The following is a 14,796-nucleotide window of genomic DNA, read 5'->3' on the forward strand; positions in this document are numbered from 1 at the left end:
TGTGCCTTTATTTAGTTTCGAAAATACTCTATTCGGCCATCAGGGCCGCTGTTCATTAGCCTCCACCAGGCCCTCTTACCGGTGTATGGATCGTAGAATTTGTCAGAAAAGGAATGATTAGCCAGTTGAGTCAGTCCATAACATTTCGCCCGCGTAGGACGGAGCCTGCAAATGAAACCCTGGCAAATATTCTCCCTATTGCCGGCGTAGTTAGGTAGTACTAGCTTTTCATAGACGTCGAGTTGGTAGGCATGTCAAGGGGTCAACATAACAAAATATATCTATAACAATGTTTGATATTGTAAAGGTCAAGGTCGGTGCCGAGTGTTGGCGTAACGGTTTGGCCCAGCACCCAGAGTCCTGGGTTCGAATCCCCTGACATACTACCAATGTTGTGCCCTTGGTACACTTAAAACGACTTTCCTCACTCCCCCCAGGTGTAAAAATGGATACCTGACTTGGGTCGGGGAGGTAAAAAGGAGAGGGTTGGGCACCGCCTTTAAATACCGAGCCCTACCTAGACACAATGGATAGCAACCCACTGCCCCTACGGCCTCAAGAAGGCTATGGGACTACCTATTAAGTGCTAGTAGGGATTCGAACTCAGAACCTATAAGGTCAACAACCTTAACCACAACACTTGTCTTTACAACAGACGTAATTAGTCTTCCTGAATGTCTGCCGTCATGCACGAGTAGCCTGCGCACCGCTGACTCATGGAAATGTAGCCGTTTGTATGCGTGGCGTGAGTCATTCAGTACAATATGTGAATACATGTGTATGAGCGAAGGCTTATCGCTTCTTTTGATAGCATATTTCATCGTAGCCTACGCCTGTTTATGGAACAATGGAATAAGATCACGCAATATCACACATGATGGCATTCAAGCCACATGGATTAATATTTAATGGGCCAATATGAACTAAACATCGCCCACTCCACTTTAAATGATCACTATGAGGAAGATGAAATTTTCTAATTGGCTAATGCATTATTTACTAGTATTTGAACAAAAACACGAGGTAAACAGAGGTTGTCATGTATAAGAAGGCTGGGATCGGCCAGTGCTTGGCATCGTACGTACAAGCGTTGTTCACTTTGTTGCTACGAACCGTATCCATACCCTTAGCTGCAAAATGCCTAGAACCACCGACAACAAAGTCACCAGCGCCCTGCTAGAGTTCGCGGACGCCACGACGGCACACGGCGTCCCCCGAGCGGTGGGGTCCTTTTCGGTCGTGCGGAAGATTTTCTGGTCCGCCTTCTTCGCGGCCTCACTGGCATACTTCCTCTACCAGGCCAGCACGCTTTTTAACAAGTATTTTGACTACCCGGTGGCCACGGATGTCTCGGTCAAGTTCGCCACTATCGACTTCCCTGCGGTCACGATCTGTAACCTGAACCCGATCCGGTTGTCCAAGCTGAAAACCGCAGGCGGCGAGTTCTCCAGCTACCTTTCCGACAGCGACACGGCCGCACCGTCCTCATCCCCCGCGTCAAGACGGAAACGTGACGGCGAATCCAACCAGGGTGATGTCCCCGAGTATGATGTAGACTGGGAGGATTCCTATCAACCGCAGGAAGAGAAAGGAGAAGGACATGAACAGTTGAGAAAGAGGCGCGAGGCGGGGTCGTCTGCAGACTCATCTGACTCATCCAGCTCATCTTCAGCTGGCTCCTCGAGCTCATCTGACTCCTCAAGCTCATATGACTCTCCAAGCTACTATGGCGGTGGCTGGAACTCGGACTACGACGGGGTCAGTTGTGTCAGCCTCGTGTTTCTTAAGCTTTGTCCCTCCTCATGCATGACTCTCAGACATAGCATGTTCATTCTTTTCTGTCCCAAGCAATACGTTCTCTAGAGCACGTATTAGAGAGAATGGTTTAAGAGAATGGTTTATTCAATATAAAAAAGCCATTGCAGCACAAATGCTGAATTGCAGCCTTTGTACAAACGTCCGTCCTGTACATGTTCTCAGGACTTAATAAAATGCATTACACATTGAATATTAACGAACCTAAATTGTAAATGTGAATGTAAATGGTCCTGAAAATTAAGCCGTTAACGTTATTGCAGGTAACGTAATTATGATAGCTATAACAAAGAGATGCGCTATGGTTGCATACAAGTCAACATATATACTCACGCTAGAAGGACAACAATATGCTCTAATAGGACAGTGAATTGTCATACACGTATTTTCTTCTCACTCCGCATTGTTGTGCGACATGTAGGCACTAAGAAGTATATCATTATTGCTTTTAACGAACTAGTGGTTGATAACGGCGTATAAGATAACCACTCGGCTTCACTTTTTAAGACCTACCTGTTTGTATCACCCAGTATTATGGCGGGCTGGTTGAAGCCAATTTCATGTATCTCCATTTTGATGTCATTGGATCGCCGTAGGCACAGGCCATGATTGTGGGTGTATTGGCTTTTGGCAGAGTTTTAGAGCAAATAGTCCCGTTTGGTCGTTCATAAAATGTGGAAAATGTCAAGCAATACATGAAGGAATAGAATGAGTTTATCACAATTAAGTCGTCGACAGATCTCCCTTCAGTTGCTTTTCAAGGTTTTTTTCTCTGTTTTAACGGAGGGCATTGTTTTCGGTGTGTTTGTTTGTTTGTCTTGGTGTGTTTTAAAACGTTTGTTCCCGCTTCAGCCCCAATTTTGTCCGATCCGTTAATGTAACGGAGGGGACTTTGGCTTATTGGCTTAGCACATTGTACATACATATTACTGTATATAGAAAGACGCCTACCTAAAATGTCAAGAGATAATCACGACTGAGATGAAGTTTTATTACTTCTGTAGGATCTGAGCTCCAGTGATAATGAAGAATATAACGAGGAGTTCCAGCTGGTAAAGAACTTCTCCTCGTTGATCTTGGAGCTGAACAGAACCTCCCGCATATCCATGGGTCATCAGTACCAGGACCTGATCCTCGAGTGCGCCTACAACGGCAGAGCCTGCTCGAAGAAGTAAGATAGTATTTGCCCAAAGATATCTGGGTTTTTACCTCCATGAAAAATAGGAGGTATAGTTTTTGGTCCGTTTGTCTGTATGCGTACGCATGTGCGTGTGTGTCCCGTGCAGTATCTTAAGAACCTCTGGATGGATTGTGATTAGGGGTGGGTACCGGTACCGTGTACCGGTACAAAACCGGGATTTTCTTATGGACCGGTCCAAAAAAAACGGTCCAGAGAAAATCAGTGGACCGGCCTATGGACCGATTAGAAAATTCACAGTACCAGACTACCAGCAGGCGGTAATATAACCGGTCTAAGAAAATATAAAATAGCAGATTTAACGAGTCGTGGTTGCCCTTTTCGAAGACGTTAGTAGTGAATCATTTGTAGATGAGTCAACAGACGGCTAGTGCACATTAGTGTACACCGAGAATAATCATATTATTCTAATACACAATTTGAACATAATTTGTAGGACTCACAGAGACCTTTACTTGTGTCTCGCTCTCCAAAATATGACGTACTGCGACACAACTTTAATCAGGTACAGGTACAGGTACAGGTCCGGACCTGGACCTGACCCTCTGGACCTGGACCTGGACCGGACCGAAATTTTCTGTACCGGTACCCACCCCTAATTGTGATGATATTTGGTTTGTGGGTAGATGTTGTAATTGTAGACGGTCAAGGTTGATTTTGGGCCTCCTGGTGGCCGACCTTGCTAATGCAGCATAACTTCCGTTTTTTGTATCTTTGGAACTTGTCATGCTGCGGTCTTGATTTCTCGTTTATCGACTGTAAAGCCCTAAGATACTCTCAGTAAAGCACAGAGCTCGTAAAGTAGCAAACAACTGCTGCTGTTACAAATTGTTTATTATGATATTCAAATGATAACTTTATTAGTATTGCCATTATCATCATGATGATGACAAGTATACAAAAGTAACATAGCGTATGAATTCATGCACACAGTAACGTTAGCCATTATTGACACATGGGTTCACTATTATTGATGACATCATATATGATTTATCACATTGATTATCACCAATGCCCCTGTTATCCGCATCATTTGTTTTCTATTGTTTGTTTGTTTTCCATATCATTTAAGAGACTTCAGGCTTATACTTGATGAGAAGTACGGCAACTGCTACACATTTAACTCGGACAAAGTGTCTCTGAGGAAAGTAAAGGATCCAGGGCCAGGGCATGGTACAGTTATCACTCCCATGGATTCTGATCTTCTTCTGTTGTTATCAATCTACTGTTGTCACCCTCATCTTAACACTGTACACCACTGGTTTTCATATTGATTGATACGTTTGCACGACTGAATCCATTTTCTTTTAATCTACTTTTTCATTTACGCATGACTATATATAACCCTCCCATAGCAACTATGATGAAACAATGACACACTTGAAAACACCCTCTTCTCACTGGAGGCTGCGATCGCGCTGCGACCGCTGAGCGACCAAAGACTTGACAGATCGTTCAATGAATTTCACAGTTCTATTCACGTTTCGTGAGCTCAGTTGTAATCTTTCAAATTGTGCTTTTACATCACATTCCAACTATGACATCAAGGGTCACACAAATCCAATTTTGGTCGATATACGGTCGCTCAACGATCGCCGCCTAGTGGAAAGGGGGCCTAAGTGATAAAGGCAAGCGCTGCCGTCATAGTAATAGCCCGGCCACCTCTTCGGCTGCATACATGCCCACGAGGAAATTTTACAACAGGCACCCCGGAATAAGACACTGAGATAGATATCATAGAGATCAGGGGGTCTAGCTACAGCATCCAGGCTACCATAGTAATGTAAGTGCCTACAAGATATTGAAGCAATCCCTTGCCATTTATTCCTGTCTAACTCTATCATCCTATTGGTGGCCACAGGCCTGCAGACAACCATGTATATCGAGCAGGATGAGTACGTGCCGGCGGTCACACCTGCGGCCGGCGTGAGGGTGGTGATCCACCAGCCGGGGGAATGGCCCTTCCCTGCCGAGGAGGGCTTCGACGTGGGCCCGGGGTACAGCACGTCGGTCGGACTCCAAGTTGTGAGTGCTTGAAATGCAAAACAATATATGATCAACGTACAGTAGTATGTTTGAACAGACTTTATGTGTGTCCCACTAGATCTGTATGGGTGAAAGGGTATATAAGGAGTATGTAGGAGAAACTGTTGTGTTTCTGGTTACCCGATCGACTGTAGGCGAAGCAAAAACCTGCCGACCCTAGACTTTTTTTGTCGACCGCTGTCGACAAGAGACATACAATTTTCGCTCAGATCTGAGTGATGAAATTCCTACATCCAACACTCTATATCCATCTATATAGTTACAATATGATGCTGAAAATACCAGTGCCCCGATGCATTCCAGTTTACATTCAATTCATTAAACTGTAGTTGTTGGACAACTTCGGCAGGATTCTAAAAGAGAACAAGAAAATCCCCACTTACCGAGCCTAATTTTTCCAGGACCGTAATCAGACACACAACATTGATTTTCCCAGGCCTAACAAGGACCCTCACTCTATCCTGTCTCTTGCAGACCACGATCCAGCGCCTTGGCGGTAAGTACGGTAACTGCACTGACGGGCGGGACAAAGACAACCTGTATCCCGGCAAGCTGAAGTACTCCACCAAGACCTGCTGGTACACCTGTTTCCAGCGCCTCCTGGCGAAAGAATGTGGTTGCGGCAGCCGCTTCATTCCCTTGCCCGAGGATATTCCAGCGTGTCCAGTACCAGTCAGTACGTACCTTCCAAATAACGGCGTTTTATCAAAACTATCAAACATAACATCTGTACAGTCTTTCTGTCAACAAGATACACACAGTTAGCTGAATGGTACTGTGGACAATACAATAGAAGTTCAGATGATACAACTAGTATTTGCTCTAAAATCTATTCTAGAGCAAATACTAGTCGTATCGTCTGTTGTATCTAACAGAATCTACTGCACTTATTGTCTCTGCCTAAAATTGGAAAAAGGTTGAAAGCATCTTTACCTCTATCCGTGCATTATATTAGTTTTGATATCACTTAGGTCAAGTCTGTCGGTTTACGTGTTCATTGTACATGTTCTATGTTTTAAAAATGCAATCATTGTCATGTTTCTTTTATCAATTGAAATAAATATATAGAGATTACTCTGAAGATACATTACATTGCTTTATCTGCACTATAATAACTTACTTGTTCTAACATTTTCTTGAAGCTGGATGACCGCTGCTGTTGTATAATTGTGCTTTATATTATGTACTAGGGTATAAGTTTTTTGATATCGTTGTCCCTTTCGTATAATGGGTCATTTCGGCACCAAAATTATTACTTGAAGCATATACCATCTCCCCATCATATGATAACATACACGATGTACAGGGCCTGCTGTACACGTATATATCACTGCTACTGTGCTAGTACACATTCCTAAATATGAATGTACTGTATTAAAGACAGAGGGAGAATTTTTTTGCAGATTTTTGTGAGGACTTCTGGACCAAGGAAATGCGTGGAGGACATATTTGGTGTGACTGTCCACCAAGCTGTGTGTAAGACCCCCATTCCACTTGGACGGCGCTCTCATCGCGCTCTCACGGCGACCTAAAATGGTCCAGAGCGCCGTGAGATCGCCGAACTCCTGGAAAACGTGCTCAAGTGGGATCTCTACGGCGACCCTTGCGCGCTCTCAGCGCGACCAAAATGTCAAATGTCAGCAACTTTTTAAACATTTCACAGATCACTCAACGAATTCCAGAGATAAAGAACGAATTTTTGTTACGTTTTGTGTGCTTTGTTGTCTTCTCAGTCATACCTGTACCTCTTGCATCATATTTTAATGATAAAATCAAGGGGAAAACAGATTCAATTTTAGTCGCTGCACGGTCGTTCAGTGTGTGTCTTAAGTAATATATGTATGTTAAACTTGTTTTTTTCTGTGTTGTCTGTCATTTAAACTGTTGGCAATAAATATATTTCATCATTCTACGCTATAATAGAAACGTAAATCACAGAATTTTGAAACACATTTTGAATCACTGACAATAAAACTTGGAGGGAATTTAATTTGAATGGAAGCAAGTACTTGTAGTTATTCGTCAATTTGTATTACCCACGAGCAAAACTATGATTTGACCACAAAATTCCCAGAAATTCAAGATACACCACTTCAAGAATTAAATTTGTTTGAACTACAGTTAGGACCATTCAATCCTCATAGAGCGCTCGCTGCGATCCTTGAGCGCTCGCTGCGGCCCTTTGGTCCCACCTTGGGCGCTCTCACGGCGCTCACCGCGCTCTCACGGCGCTCACCGCGCTCGCTCCGCGCTCTCTCGGCGCTCTCTCGGCGCTCGTTTTTTGATCGCCATCCTCGGCGCTCTCACGGCGAAGGTTTTGAGCATGTTCAAAACCATCGCCGAGGTGACGGCGCGCATGGCGCTCTCGCCGCGCTGTCGGCGCTCTCACGGCGCTCTCGCCGCGCTGTCGGCGCTCTCAATGGCGCTGTCGGCGCTCTCACGGCGATCTGGTCAAAATGAGGTCGCCGTGAGAGCGCGGTGAGAGCGCCGTCCAAATGGAATGGGGGTATAAGATACATTTTCGCACATGCATGCATTTAGTATTCACTTTTAGAACAAGTGTGGTAAGGGAAATATTTTTCACTGTGCAAATGTGTTCACTGTAACATCATGTTTAAATCAAACTGATGGCCTTGCGAGATATATGAATAATGTGTTTAAATGGATAGGAACCATTTCTATACTCATGCTCAGTTTCCTGTTAAGAACATGAAATCTTTATTTTGTATACAGTGACAACACGCTCTCAGTGACCTTTGGGTTTTCTGAATGGCCTGCCGATTCCTATGAGGTATGTCTGTTGTCTGTACTGTACCATCAGACTAAATTTTACTTTTTATATTGTATTGTATTGTATTGTAGTATTGTATTGTACTAGCAAAATATAAAAAGGAACACGTTTTACTTGAAACAGTGTTAACATGTAAACACGCTCCCTTTCACTATCACAGGCGTCCTTGAGACAAAAGCTGTCGAAGATTGACAAGAAAGTTGCAGAAAAGCTACAAACCTCCTACGATGCAAGGTACATACATGGTGACGGGAAGGACATACATGTGTAGTAATACGTATTGTTTACTGTTGATTTTAAAACACAGACGGCGCGCCATTGCTGGGTACCTGACACGTTCTCATTAACAATTGATTATTCAATCAAATCCATATTATCTACATATCATTTGATACAACCATTAACATTTGGTGTAGGGAGATCATATTTCATTGGCATTTGTCCCACTGCTGGGTAGGGTAATTTTTGAAATGTTCGCGGTGGTTTTATTTTCGCGATGACTACTAATATTCCATTGTCCTTTTCTGTACTAGAATGATCGACAGTATTAGTGTTCCACCAAAAAATCATGAATATCCGATTCCAGTGTATTATTAGAGTAACTTACTACAGAACCTAGTTTCCTCCTACCATGAAATTAAATCCACGCAAAGATAAAGGAATTTACGGTATTTCAAATAGACGAGGAAAGAAATTTTCTCGAAGGGTTGATTGTTGGGTTGGGGTTGGTTGGATGGACATATGAAATTTCAAGGGAAGCTATCGACAAACAAAACTGAAGGCCATAACTAATGACACATATATGTTCAGTTGTTTGGCGCCCCTCCCCTGAATACTTCTTTTTGTATTAGCATTAATTTTGTGGACAAATGTGTGTACATCGTGTCAGTCTGCTCGTTTTTTCTCGTTTTCAGGCGGAACCTGTTAAAGCTGACAGTGTACTTCGAACAACTCAACCAGCAAACCATCTCGGAGTCTCCAGCGTATGGGGTAACTTATCATGTCACTCATTCAATAGCTGTGTGGTATGAGCAAACGTACAGTAGTATTCCTCCTAAATGATTTTGTTTTCCATAATTATTGATACACGATATTGATCACTGCTTCCAGATCCTTTTATGTCATGTTGTATTATATGCATTTTAAAGCTTTTAATGTCTTTTCAGCCAGTAATATCAAAGATGAATGATTTGATTGTCCCAGTAATGTAATATACTAGTATTTCTAGCATTGTGATTGTCTGAACGGTTCGGGACCCGATCTCAAGGCCCTGCTGATCCGTACAACTGCACGAACTGAATAAAAACATTATCATTAATAAATGATAACTTGTTGGTAACCTATGTCTATCTCTGTTGATATTTGAAAGGTGGAGAATCTATTGGGTGATCTCGGAGGTCAGCTGGGACTGTGGGTGGGCGTGTCTGTTATGACCGTCCTTGAGGTCGTTGAACTCATCGTGGACATCATTCAGATCTTACTCAGCAAGGCGAAGCGCTCTACGAAAACTACAGACATCAGTGGTCAAACCTAGATGCCATCTGAAAAGAATAATTTGTTTTGTAAGAAGGAATGACATACATGTACATCACCATGAAAAATAGGTTGCATGGAATTGCCTGGATATTGTAATTACCGTACTAAAGTGTTATGTTTCATATCGTCATTGAACGGTCGCTCCCGCTGTTGAGTTGTTGTTTTTGTCGGTTAAAGTTACCTTCGTCTGCTAAGCCAGGATGATTGTTTGTTTGTTTGTTTGTTTGTTGTTTGTTTGTTTGTTACGCTGTAAATACGTAGCTACATAAAAACTAACAACTAGATGGGAAATTGGTCCGGCATTTATGTACCCGAGGACAACACTTTTGGAAAATAGGGGGGGGGGGGGTGTTCTGCATTTGCACACAAATGTTTGCCTTATACAGTGTAGTAGATGCGTTGTGTAAATACTTGCATGAGGACCCAATGACCATATACTGATAAGCAACACATGACATTCTTGACATAACCATGTTTATTCCAACAATTGATTAACCTTAACGGAGTCTTGCGTCTTACTTTTCATGATCTGTCCTGTACTCCACTAATCTCTTTTACGTTTAGCTTTGTCAAAAAAAGTTACGATTTCTGTCTGTATTTGTACTTACTGTCGTGTTGTTTTCCTAATAAGATAGATGTAATTTGCACTGGTTTATGGGCTGTGATCCACGTGTTTAGATACAGTGTGAGTAGATCTATACAAATGAATGCCTACTGAAAAGCACGGTTTGTAATTTGTATATACCATCATACCAAGATAAGGTAATCCTTTTCTTTACATTGTAGTCAGTGATATAAAGATACGGTTCAACACTGTTGCATGATGATGGTAACATAGAGTAGAAACTACTGTCATATATTCATCACAGAAAACATTAAATTTACGTTTTGCTTTTGAAATTTGGATTGTGAGATTATAACTATAACAATTGAACGGTCACTGCCGTTGTTTCGTTGTTGCTGTTTGTTGTTGTTGTTGGTTACGTCGTTGCCATTGTTGTTGTTTACTCTTCATACGGGGCAGTGATGACGGCAACAGCTTTGCCTTTGTACTTATCGGAAGACAAAGTGTGCAGGACGAACCTATAGAAGGAACGTGAAAGAGTGTGAAATAGAGTGACATAACTACTGTGTATCTCATGATCACATAGGTATACAAATGCTGTAAACATCGTTTGCTGCTGACCTCCAGAATGCTTTCATCTTTTTGAATTTTGATTTTGTTTTGTATTTGTGCATAGATTCTTTCATTTAATACCTGTACAAATGAAACATGCAAATAAAACATGGCTACTAACCATGAATACGTGACGTGACGATAGATCTATCATGGAATAAAAGATTTCGTTTAGTTATGTCGCTTGCATAACACACGCAGGTCTACATATAGCCCCTTATCTAAACCTATCATTGCTGCCGAGTCTCTTAGACAAATATATCTTAATTAGAGGACGAAGAGACTCGGCAAATACGTTTGGATACGGCGCGGTCACGTGCGTCGTAGGTCGCAGTACGATTTTGATGTCGCACGATTTCCAAGTAGACTGTGACAGAACACCGTGGACAGAACAAACCAGTGACAAGGATTTCAGACAGCCTTCACGGCAACTGACGTGTGTACGTCACATGCACGACTAACCCGAGAATGTTCCTGGTTTTCAATCGTACTACGATCACACGACGAATGTGAGCGGGTCCATACCAGGCTAGCGTCTACAGGCGCACGGCTGCCATTGGAAATGGGTTTGGAAGGGTTGGAACTGGCCTCAGAAAAAGCCCTTTTCCTTGTCGTTTTGGTCTTTCGTACAAACATGCCTTACCTTGCAACATCTCCCCGGGCCATGCGGCCTTGCACACCGGAGACTTGCGTCGCATCTTCTTTCACAGCAAATGGTAACTCTGTGAAAATATAGTCATTATACATACAGTGATATTACTGCAATGCAATATCGCTATAATTAATAGATCTCTGATCTTAATTGCTACATCTTGCTAGAGGTTTGCTTTTCAATCATCACAATTCAGTTGCCGTATACGTAGAGAGGATGATAATATATCTACTCATGATTGTACCACATGTAGGTAGGCCATGTTGATTCGATTATGTGGGTGGCATCCTCTGGGAACGCCAAAACTGATGCGAGCGTACGAAAGAAAACCTTTTAAAAAAACTGCCTTCATTATGAAATCTAAGTGGTCAGGAAGGTTTAAAAAATGACTGAAAACACATGAATATGGTATGGTTTTGTTCTTTCAAATCTTCTTCTTTGACTTTGACTAAACTTCTTCTATATTTGCTCATTTTGCAGCTGCTATGTACGATTTACAGTTTGGTCGAAAATTTTCTTTTTCTTTATTCGGACTCGGACGAATATTGATACGCGCATGGATGCCATCCATATAGTCGAATCAACATGGCCTAAAGAGTTGAATGTGCCTATAGCTACCTGTGGCAGGCCCATCCGTTAGGCTAGGCAGCCTGGCTAAAGTCCAGTCCAGGTCGCTACACTCCTCCATGATGTACGTCTCCATCTTAGCTAGGTTCTTCAGAACATTTCCCAGAAGTTGGAGAACAATTGGAGGCGTCGGCTCTTTAGGGTCCTCTGTAATGTTTCCATGTGACAGGATAGTCTTGTGATAAGGGATATTGGCTTGGAATCTTAAAGGTCTGAATCCCCAGCAGGCCCCAATGTTATACCCTTCGGAAAGCACTTTAAGTCTATTTCCTAACTCCAATCAGATGAAAATAAGTACCTAGCTTCGGTTGAGGACGTTCTCTTGGATAGGACGTAAAGCCGAAGGCCCCGTATTTGAGAGAGGGCACACACCTCGAGCACGTTAAATATCCCACCACACAAAAATAGTAGATCAAACCAAGGAGGTTTAATAGTTTGATAACAATTAAACCTCCTTGATCAAACCTTACAGTCCGGTCTAGATCTTACGTAGCTTGTGTGTACGTGTACTGTACCAAACTGGTGTGTGGCGCCTAAAGGCGGTTATGCGGAAAACAAATTAACAAAGAAACATATCACAGTATCAATGATCAATATACACTGCATACAAACTTTAAAAATGAAATTGATACTTTCTAACATCTGTTCCTAACATCCATAGATATATAACTTCCTGCATCACAACTCCCCGGAGTGATAATCTAGGTCGTCGGGTCTAACTGTCTGGGCTACCGAACAAATTCTCTACTAGATCTAGAGTCTGCTACCTACCGAAAGTGAACCATGCGGACATGATAAGCAGACGGCGGACGTTGGCGGTCCTCACCGCCGGTACGATGGCCTTCATGGACTCGGTAAAGAGGGTGACGGTATCTGTAAGTTCTGTAAAAGAACGATACGTTCACTTTTAGACTGTGACATGTTGACAGAGCAGAGCATTCAGATCATGACATGGTTGCAGAGGATAGTACGATCTGTTTCTGGACTGTTACGACTGCAGGAGTCGAGGGAAAAATCAATTCATCAACGTTGATAACGTTTGTGACATTTTCCTCATCAGGCGTTACCAAAGCCGCGGAAAGGAGGTGATTGTTTCCTCTGACACTGGTGAGTTAGGAATCGTCGTTGTTCAACGGTCAAATATTTCTGTACTTACGTTGTAGCCTACAACGTGATTTGATCGTTGAACAACGAGGATTCCTAACTCATCAGTGTCAGAGGAAACAATCACACTAGCCGACGGGAAGTAAAAATTTGTGATGAGACGGCAAACATTTAGATTAAATATATAATAATCTGCTCATCATGACGCTTCTCCCTAACAGTTCAGATAGAGCTTCAGTATAATTTGAAGAAATCACATGATTCCTTTACCTGTAACGGTTGCAGTATATCTATGTTAAGTAGTACATACCTCCAGCATGCCCTAAAGCAGACACCACGACGTCCTTTCCCTTGAAGTGAGGTATGAGGGATTCTGATGACATCACGTCGACAGTCTCGACCTGTAAAGATTGGTCCGGATTTATTGTGTGTTTTTTTCAGAGAGAAGTTATGGTGATAGAAATGCTAATAAAAAACAACAATGAGGGAGATAAGAAGATTCAAAATTTGTGCTTTAGACTTTGACGTGTGCAAGGAAGGTCAGTTTCCTTTTTTAAATAATTTTGTTCATTAAGAAAAGACTATTCTTCTTTTAACTACCAAAAACCCACAAATTATAGAAAAGGTAGGACATTTCCTCTTCCATCGTTTACGAAAGAGAAGTCAAACCCTTCACTAGCTATAGACAATTACGTTTGTATAGTCCCGTCTAGTCGCCTTTATACCTATTTTGTATCCTGTTATTTTATGTATGTTGTTTGCAATTAGCCTTCGGGCAGGAATTTGCAATAAACTTTATTAATCGAGTATGGCTAGCCTGTGTGCCATCCGGTTACTACCGGGGCTCCTACACTCGCTGCCCTGAAAAGATATGGGCAGCAATCGGATGGCACCCAGGCTAGAGTCGGTCATGGGTGATACAGCCATCTATATTACCTGTAGTCTCCCATCCTTGACCTTTTCCCTCATCTTGTCCTGATTCCTGACCAGAGCGGTGACGTCATGACCCAGTTCCAATGCCTGCTTGGCCAGCTCCGTGCCTGTGACATGTATGAACACGGATAAATGATTGACACAGCAACAAACAACGTCACATGGGCTACATTTAATCAGACAAGGCAAATTTGCAAAATGTCTACTTCTGCTGCTATAAGAACAGGGAGGCTTAGAGATGTTGTGCCTCGTGTAACGAATTCGAAGGAAACAACACACAATATTTGATCACAATTCCTACCAAAACGAATTCAATTATTTTCTTGACATTACAGACATTTAAAAGAAGAAAGAGACAGGCCAGTAGACATACCAGTACGGCCTGAAGCCCCTACTATCACCAGCTTCATGGTAAAGGTTTGAAGACGAAGTTACTTCTGGATCGATGTGAACCTGAAAATGTGGTATGCAAACATAAGAAAAACAGTAAAACTACGCAAACATTTAAAAGCGCCTGTCTTTTCGTTTCAACTATGATCAATTATCAACTTGTTATTAAGTTAGACCCTGTCGTAAGTAAATTTTGCGGCGAAAAAGTTGTTTTCTACTTTGACCCACCGTTGAGCAGTCTAGTTATCAAACCAAAGAAATTACTTTTTCGGCTGCAAACTTAACCTCAACCCAAAACATGTTAATACGCAACTCATGCGGGCTTGTATATACGCACAAGTGTGAACGGGACCTATAACTCAGCGTTCGTGCGGTTTAACTACATGTACAGTTAGGATATCATCATTCCTACCTGAAAGTCCCCAGCCGTCTCGTTAGCCGTCCAAACGGGCAATGGTGGCCAAGGCTCGAACGAGTACTGCGTCCAAAGATCATGTCATGACCTAGTTAGAAATCATGACCATGCA

General features: G+C 42.4%; 2 protein-coding genes across 2 annotated transcripts; one reads left to right on the forward strand and one right to left on the reverse strand.

Moving 5' to 3' along the window:
• The first annotated feature begins 1,034 nt into the window (after positions 1-1,034).
• LOC136428218 (amiloride-sensitive sodium channel subunit alpha-like) lies at positions 1,035-10,326 on the forward strand. Its single transcript, XM_066417558.1, has 10 exons — positions 1,035-1,758; positions 2,820-2,986; positions 4,086-4,186; positions 4,875-5,038; positions 5,534-5,735; positions 6,463-6,535; positions 7,793-7,850; positions 8,011-8,084; positions 8,765-8,840; positions 9,220-10,326. Exons 1-10 carry the CDS (start codon positions 1,138-1,140, stop codon positions 9,382-9,384), a joined length of 1,701 nt encoding a protein of 566 aa, XP_066273655.1. The 5' UTR covers positions 1,035-1,137; the 3' UTR covers positions 9,385-10,326.
• A 33-nt stretch (positions 10,327-10,359) lies between these two features.
• Positions 10,360-14,770, reverse strand: LOC136428219 (flavin reductase (NADPH)-like). Its single transcript, XM_066417559.1, has 8 exons — positions 14,682-14,770; positions 14,253-14,332; positions 13,883-13,986; positions 13,257-13,347; positions 12,614-12,724; positions 11,834-11,989; positions 11,207-11,285; positions 10,360-10,469 (listed from the first exon to the last, which is right to left on the reverse strand). The coding sequence occupies exons 2-8, from the start codon at positions 14,287-14,289 to the stop codon at positions 10,391-10,393; spliced, it is 657 nt and encodes a 218-aa protein (XP_066273656.1). The 5' UTR covers positions 14,290-14,332; positions 14,682-14,770; the 3' UTR covers positions 10,360-10,390.
• Between the last annotated feature and the right edge of the window lie 26 nt (positions 14,771-14,796).

The sequence above is a fragment of the Branchiostoma lanceolatum genome, chromosome 2 (assembly GCF_035083965.1).
Source record: "Branchiostoma lanceolatum isolate klBraLanc5 chromosome 2, klBraLanc5.hap2, whole genome shotgun sequence".
NCBI classification, from domain to species: Eukaryota; Metazoa; Chordata; class Leptocardii; order Amphioxiformes; family Branchiostomatidae; genus Branchiostoma; species Branchiostoma lanceolatum.